At 48.7% G+C, this 22058-nt stretch overlaps 1 protein-coding gene across 1 annotated transcript in view; it reads left to right on the top strand.

Moving 5' to 3' along the window:
- Positions 1-21365, top strand: part of dis3l (DIS3 like exosome 3'-5' exoribonuclease) — a 29446-nt gene extending 8081 nt beyond the window's left edge. Inside the window, exons 3-18 of the mRNA XM_034679148.1 lie at positions 2196-2324; positions 4518-4653; positions 4902-5069; positions 6178-6256; positions 8201-8380; positions 13142-13311; positions 13613-13774; positions 14144-14394; positions 14539-14631; positions 16843-17131; positions 17499-17734; positions 18021-18175; positions 18309-18487; positions 18599-18744; positions 18901-19072; positions 20782-21365. Coding sequence (XP_034535039.1) covers positions 2196-2324; positions 4518-4653; positions 4902-5069; positions 6178-6256; positions 8201-8380; positions 13142-13311; positions 13613-13774; positions 14144-14394; positions 14539-14631; positions 16843-17131; positions 17499-17734; positions 18021-18175; positions 18309-18487; positions 18599-18744; positions 18901-19072; positions 20782-21129 — 2893 coding nt within the window. The 3' untranslated portion in view covers positions 21130-21365. The remainder of the gene's footprint in view (positions 1-2195; positions 2325-4517; positions 4654-4901; positions 5070-6177; positions 6257-8200; positions 8381-13141; positions 13312-13612; positions 13775-14143; positions 14395-14538; positions 14632-16842; positions 17132-17498; positions 17735-18020; positions 18176-18308; positions 18488-18598; positions 18745-18900; positions 19073-20781) is intronic.
- The last annotated feature ends 693 nt before the right edge of the window (positions 21366-22058 follow it).

The raw sequence follows: 22058 nt of genomic DNA, 5'->3' as shown, positions 1-22058 counted from the left end.
TCCTTCAGCCTCTTGGTGAAACTCTTGGAGGCCTGCGGTTCTTGTCCCTGGCTGGCCTGCTCAGAGTTCATCCTGTCTGTCACCTCTTTGACCACGAGCCCGGTCACCTTCTCTGTTAAGCAGCTGCGGATGTCCTCTTGAGCGCCGGTCGCGTCGGCGAGAGTCAGTGAAATGGACTCACCGAGACATTCGTGGATCTGGTCCTCTGTGACGCTCACCTGGGATTTCTTTGACCCAGATGAGGCTGTTTTGGTCTGACTGTGCGTCACCCTCTTCACTACTGTCTTGTAAATGTATTTGGATACAGTGTTAACGATATCCGCACACATCGCAGCGATTGTCTCCTTCGTCTCCTGGCTATAGGATCCGTTCTCCAGACGGGCCCACTGCTGCAAAGAGATCTTCTCCAGGAACATGTCCACAACGGGACGGAGTATCTCTGGTGAGACCACGGGGAAAGTTAGCTCCATGCGGCTGATTGAGTTAGTGCTTTGCATTTTCTTTGTTGTATTGCTGAGTTTGCTAATAATGCTAATCTCTGCTGGTCTCTGCTGGTCTCTGCTGGTCTCTGATCTCTGCTGGTCTCTGATCTCTGCTGATCTCTGATCTCTGCTGATCTCTGATCTCTGCTGGTCTCTGATCTCTGCTGGTCTCTGATCTCTGCTGATCTCTGATCTCTGCTGATCTCTGATCTCTGCTGATCTCTGATCTCTGCTGGTCTCTGCAGCCTGCACAGAATGACGCCTGCCTTTGATCTCTATGATGTCATAGTCAGACTATGATGTCATAGTCACAGAGACGTATGAGACTGACACTATCGTCATGGATACTACGTCCATTATTGATCCAGTCTAAAGTTCAAAGTTCAAAGTCTTCTTCATTGTGAAATAAACTGCAGTATGCATTAGACATACTGAGGATTTGATATTACGTTTCTCTCTCAGACCCTCAGCCTTTATTTTGGGGGTGGGGTGGGGTAAGTGACCGGGTTAAGTCTGCGAAGGGGGCACTACAGGCAAAACAGGGAGAGAGTTCAGCATCCTGACTGCCTGGTGGATCAAACTGTCCCTCAGTGTGCTGGTTCTGGCCCGGAGACTGCGTAGTCTCCTTCCTGATGGCAACAGGCTGAAGAGGCTGTGAGACGGGTGGGGCGATTCTATGATCATAACTTATATTTTAGGCCCCTTTAATACAAATATTCTTTTTATTTATTTATTTTGTCCTTCTTTCCTTCATTCTCCTAAAGTGAGACAGCACATGTTCAGACGTTCACAACAACATTCTACAAGGTAAAGACCACAACAGAGCAAAATATGTCCACAGACTAATGCATATCCGTATCCACCACTATATGATTCCTCTGGAGACCGGCCCCAAGGCTGGAGAGGAGCCAACACCAGAGCTCCTCTGTTTGGTCTTTCTGCAGTCAGTTTCTCCAGGGGTAAAAATAGTGCCTGTTGGTCGTGGAATGCCTTAAAGTTTGGAGGAGATTGACTTGAAAGATTTGGCATATCATTTAATAAATAAACACAAGGTTTTTGATCAAATGAGGCAGAATTTAAAAGAAACATGAATTTATTGTGATTTTAAATCAAAAGAAGGGACCCACGTAGCATAATTTCACAGAGTGGACAATTTCCTTCGAGGTAAGGGATGGTTAAAGATTATATTTACCCCAAAATGACTCCTTTAAAGAATGTAATGTCTAATTTAGCAGACAGTTATTGATTACTGACTGATGTTTGAACTTTCCAGTGAAGAAAAGAGAAACTTGCAGGTTGCATCAAATTGAAAATCTGATTTTATTGTTCATAAAACAATGAAAAGTATCAGGTTCATCTTTTAATATGTTGTTTTTTCACAATTTGCTAATAAATGAAGTCAATTTATTTATTTAATTTGCAAAACATCAAATTCTGTTTTTATTAACATTTAACACATCGTAACACAACTTTCATGCATTCGTTATAAACACACCGTTAGATTTGTGTCAGTTTATTGAGTGTTTGAAGGAAGTAATCAGTTCCTCCTCGCTCAGTATGTGCAGTTTTACCTGTTTGATTGAGGCTGGGTTGTACTGTTCGTACAACCATCAAACACAGATATTGGTCTTGTGTCGTGCAGGTCTGGGTTTAACTATTAGACCAGGTTTCAGACCTTGATCGTGACTTAATGTTGTGTGTTTCTGTGTGCAGGCAATACAACCGTCTGAGGAACCTGCTCAAAGACCCTCGGCATGACTGCGTCATGTTTGCGAACGAGTTCCAGGAGTATTCGTACTGTGAGAGGGAGAAGGGGGAGAAACAGGAGACGTGGCAGACCAGGTCAGTGCTCAGTGTGAGACCAACAACCGTACCTTTCCACAGAGGTTACGTACTGGTCCAGTTCCTCATACTCAAGTATTCCCTCGACCTCTAACTCACTGAAACAAAGCGACCCTCCAAAGATGTCGAGAAACCGTCCTCACCCACCCCCTGAAGAGCGAGGACAGTGTGCAGCCTCCTCAGTTCTGTTTGTGGGATGTAGCAGCCCCTCTGGGTCCTCCAGCAGATTGAAAATGAAAGTTTTAAAATGCATTTTAACACTCAACAAATTCAGAATTAATATGAACTTTGGGTAAACTCATACACCTGAGGCTGGAGGGGCAGAAACATACGGCACTGAAGACCCCCCTACCTGCTCAGCTGCCAATCAGACGTTTGAAACAGCTCCTCTGCATGAGGGTGTGAGAGCTGCAGGAGCTAGTCCACATTTTTACAGGATATTTTATAAAGTTATAGGAGACTTTATTTGAAACCTGCACCGAGGCCCAGTGAGATCCCTGTGGGTTGTTAAAATGGTCTAAAGTCGTGGTAGAGCTGACCCCGTCTGCAGAGGTTGCTCGTCTAGCTTCTGTCCTGGTTTTTCAACAAAGAGGCCGAGCCGACCGGGATCCTCTCTGGGTAATACTCTTATTATTGACAAGCTCCTCACACAACCACACTGCAAAAAACCTGAACTATCTCTTTAATAAAGACAGTAAGAGCAGATATGCAGTGTATATTTCATTATAGACAGCAAATAAAGACATGGGCTGCAAAATTGAAAGTCTTGAAACGTTACTCCGCCAAAGGTTTTAAGAACAAAAGCTTCGACAGTTGAATAAAAGCGTCCATATGTGATTTATATAAAGCTAGAAAGACCGACCGAACAGAAAAACAAACATGTCCTGTATATTACGTTTTTAGAAGCATGCATCAATCCGTCAATCCATCCATCCATCCATCCATCCATCCATCCATCCATCCATCCATCCATCCATCCATCCATCCATCCATCCATCCATCCATCCATCCATCCATCCATCCATCTCCTCTGGGAGGATACCGAGGCGTTCCCAGACCAGCTGAGAGATATAGTCTCTCCAGCGTGACCTGGGTCTTCCCCGTGGCCTCCTCCCAGACGGACATGCCTGAAACACCTCCCCAGGGAGACGTCCAGGAGGCATCCTGAGGTTCTACTTTGAGCCTCTCCAGGATGTCTGAGCTCCTGACCCTCTTTCCAAGGCTGAGCCCAGACACCCTGCGGAGAAAGCTCATTTCAGCCGCTTGTATTCGTGATCATATTCTTTGGGTCACTACCCACAGCTCGGGACCATAGGTGAGGGTTGGAACGTAGATTGACAGGTAAATCGAGAGCTTTGCCTTCTGGCTCAGCTCCCTTTTCACCATGACAGACCGGTACAGCGCCCTCATCACTGCAGACGCCGCCCCAATCCGTCTGTCAAGCTTGTAAACAAGACCCCTGAGATACTTAAAGTCCTCCGCCTGGGGCAAAGACTCTCCTCCGACCCGGAGTAGGCAATCCACCCTCTTCCAACTTAGCACCATGGTCTCAGACTTGGAGGTGCTGATCCTCATCCCCGCTGCTTCACACTCGGCTGCAAACCGTCCCAGTGCGAGACTGGATCATGAGATTGGATCCTGAGGTCACAGAACTGGACACCCTCCGCCACTTGGCTGCGCCTAGAAATTCTGTCCATAAAAGTTCTGAAAAGAACCGGTGACAAAGCGCAGCCTTGGCAGAGTCCAACCCCAACTTGGAACGTATTCGCCTTCCTGCCGGCAATGCCAACCAAACTCTGGCTCCGACAATACAGAGATTGAAGCATGCGTTTTCAACAAATCATGAAAAATATCATGAATGATGATTCCAGTGCTTTAATCTTCTCTGATGCGTTCTTACAAAGGAGGAAAACAGTGAGCTTCCCCCTAACACAGAAGGTAGAGATTATAAAGCACATTAGATTCTGCTTACTCCATGAGTTCTGTTTTAATAAAGGGTTCAGTCATAATGCTGCAGCTCTAAATGACAGACACTGAGCTGTAAATAAAGTCTGTTTTAATGTTAAATATATGCATTTAAAGCTACAGGTGTTTTATAATGTAGAACACATAACACTAAACGTTAGTGCTTTAACAGGCAAGCTGTCTGCATGCATCTGTGGTTTAACTGTATTTATTGTTGTGTGTGTTTAGGTGTGTGTACGCTGCAGCGGTATGGTACCATAACCACCTGGCAGGTATGATGGATGTCCTGATGATCACAGACAACCAGGAGGCCGTCGCTAAGTACAGCAGCCTCAACTCAGGAGTTTACGTCATCTCCGTACAGGTAGGTGTCACGCCTTGTCTCGCCGGCTGCTGCGCCTGCGTGATGTGAGAGGAATCTGTCTCCCACAATAATCCCAATCTGAAATTATGACCATAAAATCATCTTAATTTATCCAGCCCATCTCTCCTCATGTCAGAATCAGACTCGCTTTGGGTTTTCATGTACAGTAGATTTATTTTGGTGTTTTTGGTGCAGGAAAAAAAAAGGTTGAAGGAAATATAAACAGCATACTGTATTTTATTTTCCAGGACTTTCTGCAGAACTTCTGGCCAGACCTGCAGGCAGCTCACGATCTGTACAGCTCCATCTCTCAGGCACTGCAGGAGAAAGAGAGTGAGAGCTCACAGAAAGAGTTCACAGAGCATCTGCCCGCTGAGGTCCTGGAGGCCGGGATCAAGTCTGGACGTTATATCAAGGTACAGCACCGGCCCATCGACCGGGTTCACATCACTGAGAGGATAAAGATACTAAAACAAAGAGGGAGATACCAAAACCAAGACTGGATGGACCTGATCTTCAGGCTCTCTGGCAGCACTGCATTAAAAACAGACATGACTCTGTAGTGGAAGTCACTGCATTATACACAGACATGACTCTGTAGTGGAAGTCACTGCATTAAACACAGACATGACTCTGTAGTGGAAGTCACTGCATTAAACACAGACATGACTCTGTAGTGGAAGTCACTGCATTAAACACAGACATGACTCTGTAATGGAAGTCACTGCATTAAACACAGACATGACTCTGTAGTGGAAGTCACTGCATTAAAAACAGACATGACTCTGTAGTGGAAGTCACTGCATTAAAAACAGACATGACTCTGTAGTGGAAGTCACTGCATTAAAAACAGACATGACTCTGTAGTGGAAGTCACTGCATTAAAAAGAGACATGACTCTGTAGTGGAAGTCACTGCATTATACACAGACATGACTCTGTAGTGGAAGTCACTGTATTAAACACAGACATGACTCTGTAGTGGAAGTCACTGCATTAAAAAGAGATATGACTCTGTAGTGGAAGTCACTGCATTAAACACAGACATGACTCTGTAGTAGAAGTCACTGTATTAAACACAGACATGACTCTGTAGTGGAAGTCACTGCATTAAACACAGACATGACTCTGTAGTGGAAGTCACTGCATTAAACACAGACATGACTCTGTAGTGGAAGTCACTGTATTAAACACAAACATGACTCTGTAGTGGAAGTCACTGCATTAAAAAGAGATATGACTCTGTAGTGGAAGTCACTGCATTATACACAGACATGACTCTGTAGTGGATGTCACTGCATTAAAAAGAGATATGACTCTGTAGTGGAAGTCACTGCATTAAAAACAGACATGACTCTGTAGTGGAAGTCACTGCATTAAACACAGACATGACTCTGTAGTGGAAGTCACTGCATTAAAAACAGACATGACTCTGTAGTGGAAGAGTCCAGGTGCTGGACTCTTCCCCTTTTGAAAACATTTGGAGCATCATAAAACTAAAACCGTCTTCCTCTCTCGTCCTCAGGGAACGCTGAATGTCAGCAAACACCGAGCACAGAATGAAGCCTCCATCATGACGGAGGGTCTCTCCGATAAGAACAAAGGTGCAGGAAACATTAAACATCCGTCTCTCTTCACAGAAAGACAAAACTCCTCTCCTCTCCTTCTCACCTCCTCTCGTCTCACCTCCTCTCGTCTCACCTCCTCTCGTCTCACCTCCTCTTGTCTCACCTCCTCTCGTCTCACCTCCTATTGTCTCACCTCCGCTTGTCTCACCTCCTCTCGTCTCACCTCCTCTTGTCTCACCTCCTCTTGTCTCACCTCCTCTTGTCTCACCTCCTCTCCTCTCACCTCCTCTCGTCTCACCTCCTCTTGTCTCACCTCCTCTTGTCTCACCTCCGCTTGTCTCACCTCCTCTCCTCTCACCTCCTCTCGTCTCACCTCCTCTCCTCTCACCTCCGCTTGTCTCACCTCCTCTCCTCTCACCTCCTCTCGTCTCACCTCGATCCTCTCCTCTCACCTCCTCTCGTCTCACCTCCTCTCATCTCACCTCCTCTCGTCTCACCTCCTCTCGTCTCACCTCCTCTCCTCTCACCTCCTCTCGTCTCACCTCCTCTCTCACCTCCTCTCGTCTCACCTCCTCTCGTCTCACCTCCTCTCGTCTCACCTCCTCTCGTCTCACCTCCTCTTGTCTCACCTCCTCTTGTCTCACCTCCTCTTGTCTCACCTCCGCTTGTCTCACCTCCTCTCGTCTCACCTCCTCTCGTCTCACCTCCTCTCGTCTCACCTCCTATTGTCTCACCTCCTCTCGTCTCACCTCCTCTCGTCTCACCTCCTCTCCTCTCACCTCTCGTCTCACCTCCTCTCGTCTCACCTCCTCTCCTTCTCACCTCCTCTTGTCTCACCTCCTCTCCTCTCACCTCCTCTCGTCTCACCTCCTCTTGTCTCACCTCCTCTCCTTCTCACATCCTCTCGTCTCACCTCCTCTCGTCTCACCTCCTCTCCTTCTCACATCCTCTCGTCTCACCTCCTCTCGTCTCACCTCCTCTTGTCTCACCTCCTCTTGTCTCACCTCCTCTTGTCTCACCTCCGCTTGTCTCACCTCCTCTCGTCTCACCTCCTCTCGTCTCACCTCCTCTCGTCTCACCTCCTATTGTCTCACCTCCTCTCGTCTCACCTCCTCTCGTCTCACCTCCTCTCCTCTCACCTCTCGTCTCACCTCCTCTCGTCTCACCTCCTCTCGTCTCACCTCCTCTCCTTCTCACCTCCTCTTGTCTCACCTCCTCTCCTCTCACCTCCTCTCGTCTCACCTCCTCTTGTCTCACCTCCTCTCCTTCTCACATCCTCTCGTCTCACCTCCTCTCGTCTCACCTCCTCTCGTCTCACCTCCTCTCGTCTCACCTCCTCTTGTCTCACCTCCGCTTGTCTCACCTCCTCTTGTCTCACCTCCTCTCGTCTCACCTCCTCTCGTCTCACCTCCTCTCGTCTCACCTCCTCTTGTCTCACCTCCGCTTGTCTCACCTCCTCTTGTCTCACCTCCTCTCGTCTCACCTCCTCTCCTCTCACCTCCTCTCCGTCTCTCTCCTCCTCTCGTCTCACCTCCTCTCCTCTCACCTCCTCTCCTTCTCACATCCTCTCGTCTCACCTCCTCTCGTCTCACCTCCTCTTGTCTCACCTCCGCTTGTCTCACCTCCTCTCGTCTCACCTCCTCTCGTCTCACCTCCTCTCGTCTCACCTCCTCTTGTCTCACCTCCGCTTGTCTCACCTCCTCTCCTCTCTCCTCCTCTCCGTCTCTCTCCTCCTCTCCGTCTCTCTCCTCCTCTCCGTCTCTCACCTCCTCTCGTCTCACCTCCTCTCCTCTCACCTCCTCTCCGTCTCTCACCTCCTCTCGTCTCACCTCCTCTCCTCTCACCTCCTCTCCGTCTCTCACCTCCTCTCGTCTCACCTCCTCTTGTCTCACCTCCTCTCGTCTCACCTCCTCTCCTCTCACCTCCTCTCGTCTCACCTCCTCTCCTCTCACCTCCTCTCCGTCTCTCTCCTCCTCTCAGATCTCAGTTCGGGCGTGTTCATCTTCGGCGTGAAGAACCGTAACCGGGCGGTGCACGGCGACTCGGTCGTGGTGGAGTTGTTGCTGAAGAGCGAGTGGAGAGGAAGAGTCACGGCTCTGAGCGAAGGTCAGGGGGAGGAGAAGAGCGGAGAGGAGGACGAGAGTAAACCCATGCCCACAGGTGAGTCCTCCTCGGTCCCTCGTTCACTGAGCTGTTTGAGCGTCTGAATGTTTTAAAGGTGAAGTCAGAAAGTTTATTATCGGTCCTCATGAAAGGTCCTTGTCTTTCTGTCTCCATGAATGATGCATCGGAGTGAAAAACTCTGCACAATCTTTGTTTCTTTATCTTCTGTCTCCATGGACACAAAGTTCATGCACCAAAATATGATTTTATTAAACTTTGTGTAGGGAGGACTTCATGAAACAGAGGTTGATAATCATCCTGATGAAAGCATCTTTCAGGTGACAGCACAGATCTTTTTTCAGTGAACAGGATCTGTTCCTAGGGTTGCAAAGGGGTGGAAAGCTTCCAGTAAATTTCCATGGGAAGTTAAGCTGAGGAATTATGGAAATATTCCAAATTGGAAACTTTCGATGGGAATTGAGGGTAATTTAATGGAAAGGTATCACATCCAAGCATAAATATTTGTTTTGTTATAAGCACACATCCATCCAAAATCCATCCATCCATTATCTTGACCGCTTATCCCGTTAGGGGTCACGGGGGGGGGGTGGAGCCTATCCCAGCTGACTTTGGGCCAAAGGTAGGGTACACCCTAGACAGGTCACCAACCTATCCCAGTGCTAACACAGAGAGAAGCGCACACACACACACACACACACACACATGTGGGCAATTTAGAGTGATCAGTTAACCTGGTGAGCATGTTCTTGGACTGTGGGAGGAAGCAGGAGGACCAGGAGAGAACCATCGCATGCACAAGGAGAACATGCTCCACACAGAAAGGCACCTGACCAACCGGGGACTAGAACCAGGAACCTTCTAGCTGTGAGGCAACAGCGCTACCCACTGCACCATCCAAAATAACACAATTACAACAGATTAATTTGTAAGTAGAACTTTATGAAGTGTTAGATATTTTATGGAACAATCAATTCTTTCATTGTAGAACAAAAACATGAATGTTGAGTTAAATATTACTCTTCCCCCCCAACCTGTTCAAACATTAACAACAATGCAAAAAGCATCTTCCTTCAAGCTTCTCAAGCCTCTGCAGGATTCTAGAAGTCATCTGTGCTTCATGTGATGGAGGAATGCACAGTGCATGTAGGGGACTTGGTCTCAGTAGCCCTGCAGTAAGCAGTGTGCTGTGTGCATGTGAGATATTCAACTGTACTTGATGAAATCTGGTTGTTTCAGTCAGGATTATCCAATCCAATCCATTTTATTTATAGAGCACATTTTAAAAACAACAAGGTTCCCAAAGTGCTACACAACAAATACAAACAGTAGAAATAAACAATAGTACAATTTAAAATACAGTACATTAAAAGACAAACAGAGACTAACATAAACTCTCATGCTGTATTAAAAGCCAGGGAGTCAAATTGAGTTTTAAGATGTGATTTAAAAGGATCCAGGGTGGGGGACATTTTAACTTGGGTGGGCAGCTCATTCCACAGTTTAGGAGCTACCTCTGAAAAAGCTCAGTCCCCCTCGGGCTCACCTCAGAGATATACTGAGGTGCCAGACCAGACTTAAAAACAAACATTAAAATCTTAAAATGAATTCTAAAATGAACAGGGAGCCGGTGGAGGGAGGCGAGGACGGGGCTGATATGCTCATGTTTGCGGGTTCCTGTTAAAAGGCGAGCAGCTGCGTTTTGGACTACCTATATTAACTGATTATGCTAAAATATATTTTACCCAACTATATTTAAGTTCCCTATTAAGAGCCAACCTTCTGTTTAGTAAAGTCCTGCTTAGTTCACATAAATTCCTGTGGAAAGTTTACAACTTTTAAAATTCCCAGAATTTTGCAACCCTCTCTATTCCCAACGTTCAGTTTTACACGTGTTTGTAGGCTGGGTCCACTAAAACCAAGTATTTGGGGTAGAATAAAGTCACCTGACGTTCTTCTGTCCTGGAGTATGTAAGAGGGAGCACGTTACTCCGATCCTGGCCTCCCTCCTCTGGCTCCCTGTGCACTTCAGAGTCCACTTTAACATTCTGTGATTTGTATTTAAATCTTTAAATGGTCTGACCCCGCCTTACCTCTCTGAGCTCCTTCACCCCTACGCTCCTGCTCGGCGCCTCAGGTCAGCTGATCTGCTGCTCCTGGAGGGACCGAGGGCAAAGCTGAAGTTGAGAGGGGATAGAGCTTTTTCTGTTGCTGCTCCAAAATGATGGACTGAGCTTCCCCTCCACATTAGACTCCTCACTGTCCATTTTTAAAACTCACCTTAAAACCCATTTTTATTCCTTAGCTTTCAACCCAGCTTGAGACTCTGCTCCTGTTTCAGTGTTTTATGGTTTGTTTTTATTTATTGTTTTATTGTTTTATTATCCTGTGTTTTAATTGTTTTTATGCCTGCGTTGTTTGTCTATTTATGTACAGCACTTTGTTCCGGCTGTGGTCGTTTTAAAGTGCTTTATAAATACAGTTGAGTTGCAAAGTGTTTCTGGAAAGTCGAGGCGATCACATCGTAGAGCATTTGACCAGAAGGAGGCGTGGTCAGGTGCATGAACAGCGAGTTACGATCTTGAAGAGGACCAAAAAAAACCCTCCTGCGGTTCCTTTTCATTTCATTTCATTTTAATTTGATGCTCAGACCACGATCACATGGTATGGAGCCACAGAACATAGATTACAAATAACAAAACAATATAATGATGGCACACGGCATGTTTGAAGTACAACAGATCTTACTTAAACAATGGAAGGACATTCTTCAGAAAAGCTCCTAATTTACAGATAAGTTTTGGCTTATCTGATTGCAAAAGCAAAATTAATTTAAACACAGAGGGACGTTGAAAATAATACCTGGGTATGAACCTCTCTCTATTATTCAGAATGCTTGTGTTCCTGCATTCAAACAAAATATGGTACTCGTCTCCTACACTATCATCATTACAGAGATGACAAATCCAGGCCTTTATACCTTCCTGTGACCTTCCTCATGCAAAGAGCGTTCAGCACAAATTGCTCAGGAGACTCAGGTCTTTTGGTGTGGAGGGGGCTCTTCTGAAGTCCTTCTTTGACTCTGTGGTGGCATCAGCCATCTTCTTTGGAGTGGTCTGCTGGGGAGGCAGCATCTCTCCTGCTGACAGGAAGAAGCTGAACAGACTGGTGAAGAAGGCCAGCTCTGTCCTGGGCTGCCCACTGGATCCTGTGCAGGTGGAGGCTGACAGGAGGATGATAGCAAAGCTATCTTCTCTGATGGTCAACACGTCACCCCCCCCCCCCCTCCAGGAGACCAGAACAACACTAAGGAGCTCCTTCAGTGACAGACTTCTCAGCCTTCAGGTCTTTTCTTCCTGCAGTGGTCAGACTCTATAATCAGTGATTTGAAGATATGCTTATTTTTGACCTCTTTAATCTTAATTGCTGATAACTTATTAATAATTGTTCATTTATAGGCTCTTGTTTGCTTTATATATTTCTTTTGCATTTTGTCTACTCTGTTACAGTGACACTTGAATTTCCCTGTTGTGGGACGAGTAAAGGAATCAATCAATCAATCAATCAATCTTTATTTGTATAGCGCCAAATCACAACAAATGTTATCTCAAGACTCTTTTACAAACATAGGAGGTCTAGACCACTCTATGTCAAATTATGAACAGAGACCCAACACCAAGACAGGGTAAGACTCAGTCTGACCCCACCTTAATCCATCATGAGCATTGCACATCGCAGTATTTAGCTAGTTACAGTGGAGAGGACAAACTTCCTTTAACAGGCAGAAACCTCCAGCAGGACCAGACTCATGTTAGACAGCCATCATGCCTCGACTGAGTTGGGTCTGGAAAGACAGATAGAGGGGAGTAAGAGAGAGAGGTGATAGTGATGAGACGAGTCGTAGAAGCTGTTGCCGCTGGAGTCCAGCACGTCCGTATCAGCTGGAGTCCAGATCGTCCACAGCAGGAGGACGTCTACGGTAGCTCAGAGGAATCTACGAGACAAGGGAGCTCAGGGACTCCAGAAAGGTCTATGGTTAGTAACTTTAATGGGACAGGCAGAGTTAAAGTAAGTGATGAAGGGGTTGGGGGGAAGAAGGTGAGCTAGGATCCCAGTGTGTCAGTATGCCAGTTCCCCCGGCAGTCTAGGCCTATAGCATCTCTTCTCTCTCTTATCTCTTAAATAGCGAATTCACTTGCACCCATCCTTCATTGTAAGTTGAGTATCAGTCCTGCACATCCCTTCAGAGCCCTCAGAGGTTTTTAAGTTGGACATTTGAGATGACAGACTTTTCCTCCATCACTCATCAGATGAAACCTTTAAATCAGGGGTGTCAAACATGCGGCCCGCGGGCCAAAACCGGCCCGCCAGAGGTTCCAATCCGGCCCGCGGAACGACTTTGCAAAGAGAAAAAATGACAGAGAAGACATTAACTGCAATTTTTCAGTATAAGTAACTAATATTTCAAATTTATCCTCTGGGAGTCGCATAAAATCATAGACTTTTTTTCTCAAAGTGAGAAAATAGATTACTTCCTGTTTGCATAATCCAACAGCTGTTTTTGTAGAAAGATGGCTCATTAAATGTGAACACTTTCAGAATGTACTTGTACCTTTTTGCACTAAAACAAAGGGAACATTTTGAGTTGTCGTTATTTATAGGTTATTATGTTGTGATTTTACTGGTCCGGCCCACTTCAGATCAACTTGGGCTGTATGTGGCCCCTGAACTGAAATGAGTTTGACGTCCCTGGTTTAAATCCTGCGTCTCTGTACTGATGTCTGATTTTAAACCCCTCAGGCCGCGTCGTTGGGATCCTGCAGAGGAACTGGAGGGACTACGTGGTGACGTTTCCTCCCAGAGACGGGACTCAGTCGCAGAGCAGGAACTCCCAGAGGATCCTGGGCGTACCCTGGGACCATCGCATCCCTAAGATCCGCATCAGCACCCAGCAGGCCGACGCCCTGCAGGTCTGTGAACGGATCTCTCAGAAACTCACAGATTAAGGACCCAGTATGACTCACACCAGATTAAAACATGATGTGTTTGTTATTTCATAAAATACCTTTACCTGGAGATCAGAGTATATGTGCAGGAATGTTATCTTGTTGTTCATTAGTGCATGAGTTCATGCAGGAGGAATGAAATGCATCCTTCAGTTTGAGGTCTTCTGTCTGGTCCTGTTCTTGACGGAGGAAGCTGCATTAAAGATTTAATGGAGTAATGTAATGTGGTCTGATTGAAACTCTCCTCCTGGTCTCCCTCTCTCAGGATCACAGGGTGGTGGTGCGCATTGACTCCTGGGAGAGCACCTCGCTCTATCCCAACGGCCACAGCGTGCGGGTGCTGGGTCGGGCCGGAGAGCTGGAGACGGAGGTCCAGACGATCCTCATAGAGAACTGCATCCACGTGCCCCCCTTCTCAGACGCACAGGTCAGCTCCTCTCTCTCGGTCTCAGTTCAACCTGGACCCTGTTTCAGAGATCAGATATAAGCGCCTCATTCATGTGTCTCTGAGGACAGATGAATGAGGCGCTTCACGTTGATGGAGCAGCCTTGTACATGTTCTTTCCTTTCAGTGCATGCAGCCTGTGTTAACATGTGCTTCTCTTTTTAATGCTACAGTCCAAGGTCTCCGTGCTCCCATTCATTCTGCTCATTTGTTTTGTAAAGAATGTCCTCAGGTGATGAAGTGTCCCATGTTCTCTTCTCAGCCCAAAGCAAAATCAATAATTCAGGCTGTTTCCAGGGACCTTCAGACCCGGCGTAACCTCTTCCTTCCTCTGCGTGTGCGTCCGTGCAGCTGAGAGAGATGCCGGTGAACTCTCCGGAGAAGCCGTGGACGATGGATCCCGTCCAGGTGGCCCAGAGACGAGACCTCAGGGAGACTCACCTGGTGTTCAGCATCGACCCGCGGGGCTGCGAGGACGTGGACGACACGCTGTCGATTCGCAGCATCGCCGGAGGGAGGCGGCTGGAGCTGGGAGTCCACATCGCAGACGTCACGCACTTTGTCAGCGAGGGGTCACTGACGGACCTGGAGGCGCGCACCAGGTGAGGAGGAGGCTGGATTATACACATGCAGATTAGAAACAGGCTGGTTCAGCTGCAAAATCTCTTCAGCCTCTGCAGGTCGTTTGCTCTAGTTGGTGATGATGCAGATGTGTTCACCCGTCTGTCATGCTTTGCATTTTTCAGGGCCACCACCTACTACTTAGCAGACCGCAGGTACGACATGTTACCTGCCATCCTCAGTGCAGACCTCTGCTCCCTGCTGGGAGGGGTCGACAGGTAAGAAAGCTCCTCCTCTCCTCCTCTCCTCCTCCTGTCTTCTTCTCCTCCTCTGCTCCTCCTCTTCTCCTCCTCCTCTCCTCCTCTCCTCCTCTCCTCCTATCCTCCTCTCCTCCTCCTCTCCTCCTCTCCTATCCTCCTCTCCTCCTCCTCTCCTCCTCTCCTATCCTCCTCTCCTCCTCCTCTCCTCCTCCTCTGCTCCTATCCTCCTCTCCTCCTCCGCTCCTCCTCTTCTCCTCCTCCTCTCCTCCTCTTCTCCTCCTCCTCTCCTCCTCCTGTCCTCTTCTCCTCCTCTCCTCCTCCTCCGCTCCTCCTCTCCTCCTCTCCTCCTCCTCCTCTCCTCCTCCTCCTCCTCCTCTCTCCTCCTCCTCCTCTCTCCTCGTCTTTCTCTCCTCTCTCCTCTCCTCCTCCTCCTCCTCCTCTCTCCTCCTCTCCTCCTCCTCCTCTCCTCCTCTCCTCCTCCTCCTCTCCTCCTCTCCTCCTCCTCCTCCTCTCCTCCTCCTCCTCCTCTCCTCTCCTCTCCTCCTCTCCTCCTCCTCCTCTCCTCCTCCTCCGCTCCTCCTCTTCTCCTCCTCCTCCTCCTCCTCCTCTCCTCCTCCTCTCCTCCTCTCCTCTCCTCTCCTCCTCTCCTCCTCCTCTCCTCCTCCTCTCCTCCTCCTCTCCTCCTCCTCCTCTCCTCTCCTCCTCCTCCTCTCCTCCTCCTCCTCTCCTCCTCCTCCTCTCCTCTCCTTCCTCCTCCTCCTCTCCTCCTCCTCCTCTCCTCCTCTCCTCCTCCTCCTCTCCTCTCCTCCTCCTCCTCCTCTCCTCCTCCTCCTCCTCCTCCTCCTCCTCCTCCTCCTCTCCTCCTCTCCTCCTCTCCTCCTCCTCTCCTCTCCTCCTCCTCCTCCTCTCCTCCTCCTCTCCTCCTCCTCCTCTCCTCCTCCTCCTCTCCTCCTCTCCTCTCCTCCTCCTCTCCTCCTCCTCCTCTCCTCTCCTCCTCCTCTCCTCCTCCTCCTCTCCTCTCCTCCTCTCCTCCTCCTCCTCCTCCTCCTCCTCTCCTCCTCTCTCCTCCTCCTCCTCTCCTCCTCCTCCTCCTCCTCTCCTCCTCCTCCTCCTCTCCTCCTCCTCCTCCTCCTCCTCCTCTCCTCCTCCTCCTCCTCTCCTCCTCCTCTCCTCCTCCTCCTCCTCCTCTCCTCCTCCTCTTCCTCCTCCTCCTCTCCTCCTCTCTCCTCCTCCTCTCCTCCTCCTCCTCTCCTCCTCCTCTCCTCTCTCCTCTCTCCTCCTCTCCTCCTCCTGTCCTCTTCTCCTCCTCTCCTCCTCCTCCGCTCCTCCTCCTCTCCTCCTCTCCTCTCCTCTCCTCCTCCTGTCCTCCTCTCCTCTCCTCCTGTCCTCTTCTCCTCCTCTCCTCCTGTCCTCTTCTCCTCCTCTTCTCCTCCTCCTGTCCTCCTCTCCTCTCCTCCTGTCCTCTTCTCCTCCTCTCCTCCTCCTCCACTCCTCCTCTTCTCCTCCTCCTGTCCTCCTCTCCTCTCCTCCTGTCCTCTTCTCCTCCTCTCCTCCTGTCCTCTTCTCCTCCTCTTCTCCTCCTCCTGTCCTCCTCTCCTCTCCTCCTGTCCTCTTCTCCTCCTCTTCTCCTCCTCCTGTCCTCCTCTCCTCTCCTCCTGTCCTCTTCTCCTCCTCTCCTCCTCTCCTCCTCTTCTCCTCCTCTCCTCTCCTCCTGTCCTCTTCTCCTCCTCTCCTCCTCCTCCACTCCTCCTCTCCTCTCCTCCTGTCCTCTTCTCCTCCTCTTCTCCTCCTCCTGTCCTCCTCTCCTCTCCTCCTGTCCTCTTCCTCCTCTCCTCTCCTTCCTCCTCCCCCTCCTCCTCTCCTCCTCCTCCTCTCCTCCTCCTCCTCTCCTCTTCCTCCTCTCCTCCTCCTCTCCTCCTCCTCCTCTCCTCCTCCTCCTCTCCTCCTCCTGTCCTCATCTCCTCCTCCTCTCCTCTTCCTCTCCTCTTCCTCCTCTCCTCCTCTCCTCTTCCTCCTCTCCTCTCCTCCTCTCCTCCTCCTCCTCCTCTCCTCCTCCTCCTCTCCTCTTCCTCCTCTCCTCTTCCTCCTCTCCTCTCCTCCTCTCCTCCTCCTCCTCTCCTCCTCTTCCTCCTCTCCTCCTCCTCCTCTCCTCCTCTCCTCCTCCTCCTCTCCTCGTTGAAGTTGACACTCTAACACTTCAGTCTGTAAATGTGTGTGTATGTGTTCCAGGTATGCGATGAGCGTGTTGTGGGAGCTTGATGCAGAAACCCTCGCCGTCACCAAGGTGTGGTACGGTCGCACGATCATCCGCTCCTCTTATCAGCTCTACTACGAGCTGGCTCAGGCGCTCCTCAACGGCGAGCCGGCCGAGGTGCCGGAGCTGGCCGAGCTAACGTCTGGGGAGAAGGATGCTAAGCTAGCTCAGCTCACGCGGGCTCTGGAGATGCTAACGCACGTGGCGAGACACCTGCGGGCTCAGAGGGACAGAGGGGGCGCTCTGGAGCTGGAAGGAGTGGAGGTACAGATGTTTTTAAAGTCTTTCAACACATCTTGTAGGTTCTAAGATTCCCCCTTTCCCACGTGATGTGACATTTCCACGACGTGTAAACGAGGACACACAGCGTGCGTCGGACAAGTTTAGAAAGCAAAACACTCAGAACTCTTTCAGTCTGAGTAGTATCCACCAATCAGGTATCAGCAGGCTGTATGGAGAGCAACAGCAGGTGTTCTAGAATTCTGAGAACAAAAGGAACATTCCGTGAAGAAGGTCAGAGTTAAAAAGAACATCAGAGTCTCTAATCCTCGTTCGTAGACCTCCATTCAACAAACAAACATTGTAGACGTAGTTTTCCTTCGAGGTAATCTCCTCGTCTCTCCCTCCTCAGGTTCGAGCCCAGCTGGACGAGGAGAGGAACATCACGGCTCTCGTCCCCCGTCAGCCCCTCGAGGTCCACGAGACGGTGGCCGAGTGCATGATCTATGCCAACCACTGGGTGGCCCGCAAGATCCAGGAGACCTTCCCCCATCAGGCCCTGCTCAGGTGTCACCCCCAACCCCGGGAGGGGTTCTTCAGCCAGCTGGTGGAGAGCGCCTCAGCGGGAGGGTTCACCATCGACACCAGGTGATTACCGACCTGAGGGGATATCGTCGATATGTGTTAGCAATCAGCTGATCAGCTTTCACATTATCGGCATCCAATGTAAGAAACGCAAGCTCTGATAAAGTCCCGGTTTAAAGTTTCCATGTGGAGAATAAAGTCCAGGATCTGTGCTCCGCATGAAAGGTCCCAGATAAGGTCTAAATGTCGAGTTTAAAGTCAGAACATGAATCCTAAAAGCTGCTCACATGGTTCCTGTAGTAGTGGTTTGAGTAGAGACACACCTGACCAGGTAACTCTGTTCCTCCAGGACTAACAAGGCTCTAGCGGACTCTCTAGACCGGGCTGTGGACCCTCAAGACCCGCTGGTGAACAGGATGCTGAGGATGATGGCGACCACGGCGATGTCTGAGGCCCTGTACTTCTCCACTGGGCTGCTGTCCCAGGACCAGTTCTACCACTACGGTAACAACAACAACAACAACATCGCCTCCTCAGAGACTGTATAAAGTCAAACGGAGGAGTCGCCCCCTGCTGGTCATCAGGAGAACGCATGTTTAAGGTTTCCATAGATTAAACTGGTCTCTGTGTGTCCCAGGTCTGGCTCTGGACAGGTACACACACTTCACCTCACCGATCCGTCGTTATGCCGACATCGTAGTCCACCGCCTCCTCACCGCGGCCATCGCCCTGGACACGGAGGCGGAGCTTAGTAAATCCATGGCTGGTCACAAAGAGCTGGATGAAACCGCTCATCACATCAACAGCAAGAACCGGGTCAGAGCCGCCCCTCCTCTTCCTCCTCCTCTTCCTCCTCCATGATTCACGTCTCTGTGTAACTCAAACTCTTCTGACCTTTGACCTTTGACCTCTGTGTGACCCGTCCAGGCAGCCAAGCGGGCCCAGAAACTGTCCACAGAGCTGTTCCAGTGTCGGTTCTTCAAAGAGAGAGACCCTCAGGCTGACCCGCACTGCGTGGCCGACGCCATCATCTACGCCATCCGGGACAACGGCGTGTTGGCGTTCGTCCCAGAGTAAGAGACCGACTTTCAATCAGCCTTAAAGTTTTTCATTCCAACATTGTTAAAGGAACTTTCCCGGTCGTTTGTAACTCTGGTAAAAGATATTTAAACATCTTAAAAGTTAGAACCTGAAGTCCCAAATTAGAGGTTGTGACTCCGCCTCCTCAGGTATGGCGTTAAAGCTCCGGTGTACCTGAAGAACCGGGAGGGTCAGGTGATCTCTGCAGCGAGCGACGGGAGCTGTGATTGGCAGAGCGGCACCGTGAGACGATCCCAGGACCACATCAGCACCACCTCCGTCTGCGGAACCTCCACCTTCACGCTGTTCGACCACGTCACGGTGAGTCAATCAATCAACCTTTATTCGTACGGCGCCAAATCACAACAAACCTTAGAGCGGACAAACTTCCTTTAACAGGCAGAAACCTCCAGCAGGACCAGACTCATGTTAGACACACATCTGCTGAGACCGTGTTGGAGAGAGGGATAGAGGGAGATGAAGAGAGAGAGAGATGATAGTGGGGAGACGGATAGTAGTAGTTGTAGCAGCTGGAGTCTGGACCACGTCCACAGCAGCAGAGATCCAGAGGAACCTACGAGACAAGGGAGCTCAGGGACTCCAGAAAGGTCTAAGAAAAGAGAGAAGAGAGGGAGACCAGAAGAAAGAAAAAGAGGAGAAGAAATGGGGAAGGAAAGGATAGAAGGAAAGGAGGCATAAAGGATGAAGAGACATGGAAAGAAAAAAGAGAGAAAGAAACAAAGAAAAAATTGAAAGGAAAAAAGAATAAAATACAGAAACAAAGAAGGAATAAATGAAAGAAAGGAATGAAAGGAAAATGGAATGAAAGATAGAAAGAAGACAGGAAAGAAAGAGAAAATGAATGACAGAAGGAAGGAAGGAAAGAAAGAAAGAAAGAAAGATAGAAAGAAAGAAAGAAAGAAAGAAAGAAAGAAAGAAAGAGAGAAAGAAAGAAAGAAAGAGAGAAAGAAAGAAAGAAAGAAAGAAAGAAAGAGAAAATGAATGACAGAAGGAAGGAAGGAAAGAAAGAAAGAAAGATAGAAAGAAAGAAAGAAAGAAAGAAAGAAAGAAAGAAAGAAAGAAAGAAAGAAAGAAAGAGAGAAAGAGAAAATGAATGACAGAAGGAAGGAAGGAAAGAAAGAAAGAAGATAGAAAGAAAGAAAGAATGAAAGAAAGAAAGAAAGAAAGAATGAAAGAAAGAAAGATAGAAAGAAAGAAAGAAAGAAAGAATGAAAGAATGAAAGAAAGAAAGAAAGAAAGAAAGAAAGAATGAAAGAAAGAAAGAAAGAAAGAAAGAAAGAAAGAAGAAAGAAAGAATGAAAGAAAGAAAGAATGAAAGAAAGAAAAAGAGAGAAAGAAAAAGAAAGAAAGAAAGAAAGAAAAAGAGAGAAAGAAAAAGAAAGAAAGAAAAGAAGAAAGAACAAAGAAAGAAAGAAAGAAAGAAAGAAAGAAAGGATGAATAACAGACCCCAAAAAGGAATCTACAGCAGAGATCCAGAGGAACCTACGAGACAAGGGAGCTCAGGGACTCCAGAAAGGTCTATGGTTAGTAACTTTAATGGGACAGGAAGAGTTAAAGTGAGAGACAGGCAGAGAGAGGAGAGAGAGGGAAAGACAGGATCCCAGTGTGTCAGTCTAAGCCTATAGCAGCATAACTAAGACCTGGTCCAAGCCTGATCCAGCTCTAACTATAAGCTTTATCAAAAAGGAAAGTTTGAAGCCTACTCTTAAAGTAGAGAGGGTGTCTGCCTCCCGGACCCTGACTGGTAGATGATTCCAAAGGAGAGGGGTCTGATAACTGAAGGCTCTACCTCCCATACTACTTTTAGAGACTGTAGGTAGGATGAGCAGGCCTGCATGTTGGAGCGTAGAGTTCTAGAGGGGGAACAGGTCACTATGAGGTCTTTAAGATAAGAAGGTGTCTGATCCTTCAGAGCTTTGTAGGTCAGGAGAAGGATTTTAGATTCTAGTCTAGGTCTCTACACCAGGTAAAACCAGCAGTGTTAATACTCCTCCTCCGCCCTCCACAGGTCCGTGTTTCAGTCCGCTCCACTAATTTCCACGCCGACAGCTTAAACCTTGAGCTCATCAGCAACAAACCTCACGGCGGCGGTGGTGGCGGCGGCGGCAGCAGCGTGGAGCCCGAGAAGCCCCGCCCACAGGGCCGCAGCCAGCTGGTGCAGGAAGTGGTGCGCCTGGCCGAGGAGGCGAGCCAGCAGGAGAAGGAGAAGGAGGCGAGGAGGCCCAAACTGTCCAAAGAGGAGAGAGAGTACCGGCAGAGCAAAACCCCAAACCTGTACTCCCTGCTGGAGGAGGTGAGGGAGCTGGCTCTGCTGGACCTGGAGACCGCCGCCCAGGTGTGTGCAACCACGGCGTAGAAAACTGATCATGGAAATACGACGCTGACGATAAGAACACACGACAGAGCGACCGAACACAGAAGATGATTTTTATAAAGTAAAATGTTGAATTTTTCTGCTTTTTCTGAATCATGACGACGGGTTGGATTTATTGAATTCCTGTTTCCTGAAACCGTTTGATGACGTGAAGAAGAAGAAGAAACTTTATAAAGTGCTGCCTCATGAACTCTTTCATATTAAAGACTTCCACATTTCATCTGCTCACGTCATTCCACTCTCCTCATGGACACGTCGGGGGACACATTTGTTCCCACATTTGATTTGATTTTTTGGGGCTTTTGCCTTTTTATTGATGGACCAGCTGAAGAGAGACAGGACATGTGAAAGAAAAGGTTTATTAATAAAGTTCTGACATTAAAAGAACAAACTAAGAAATACTCATTTCAAACATTCCTCCAGTTTAATCTCTTTCTGTCTCGGCATGAACAAAACCAAGACTCTGTGTTTGAGAAGTTTCTTAAACTTTCCTTTAAGTTCAGCTCTCATGTTGAAGCCTGAACTTTGGGGAAACAGTGGATGAAGTCCTCCTCAGTTTTATAGATCCAACACGTCAGAGAGGAAGTAATCAAACTAACTCCTGCCGACAGTGAGAGCGGTCTCTGAGGATCGCTGCGTCGCATCGGTTTTATTTCAGGGTTCAGAGAAACCAGGAGGTAAATCCTCCGCTCTAATCCCCGTCCTCACACTCCTTGTTTTCGGGCGTCTGCTCGGTCCCGAGGCCGCCCTCCTCTCCTCCCTCGCTCTGAGCTGGTCCTGCAGACGGTTCAGGGTCTCTCTGTGGAGGCTGGCTCAGCTGTGTGCTGCTGCTGGCTGGCTCCAGATCTAAATCCTCCTCCTCGTCCTCCTCCTCATCCCGAGCTTTAGACGTGTCGAGGACGTCGGCGGAG

This window comes from Notolabrus celidotus, unplaced genomic scaffold (assembly GCF_009762535.1).
Source record: "Notolabrus celidotus isolate fNotCel1 unplaced genomic scaffold, fNotCel1.pri scaffold_344_arrow_ctg1, whole genome shotgun sequence".
Classification (NCBI taxonomy): Eukaryota; Metazoa; Chordata; class Actinopteri; order Labriformes; family Labridae; genus Notolabrus; species Notolabrus celidotus.
This window is presented reverse-complemented; position numbering and strand designations above follow the sequence as displayed.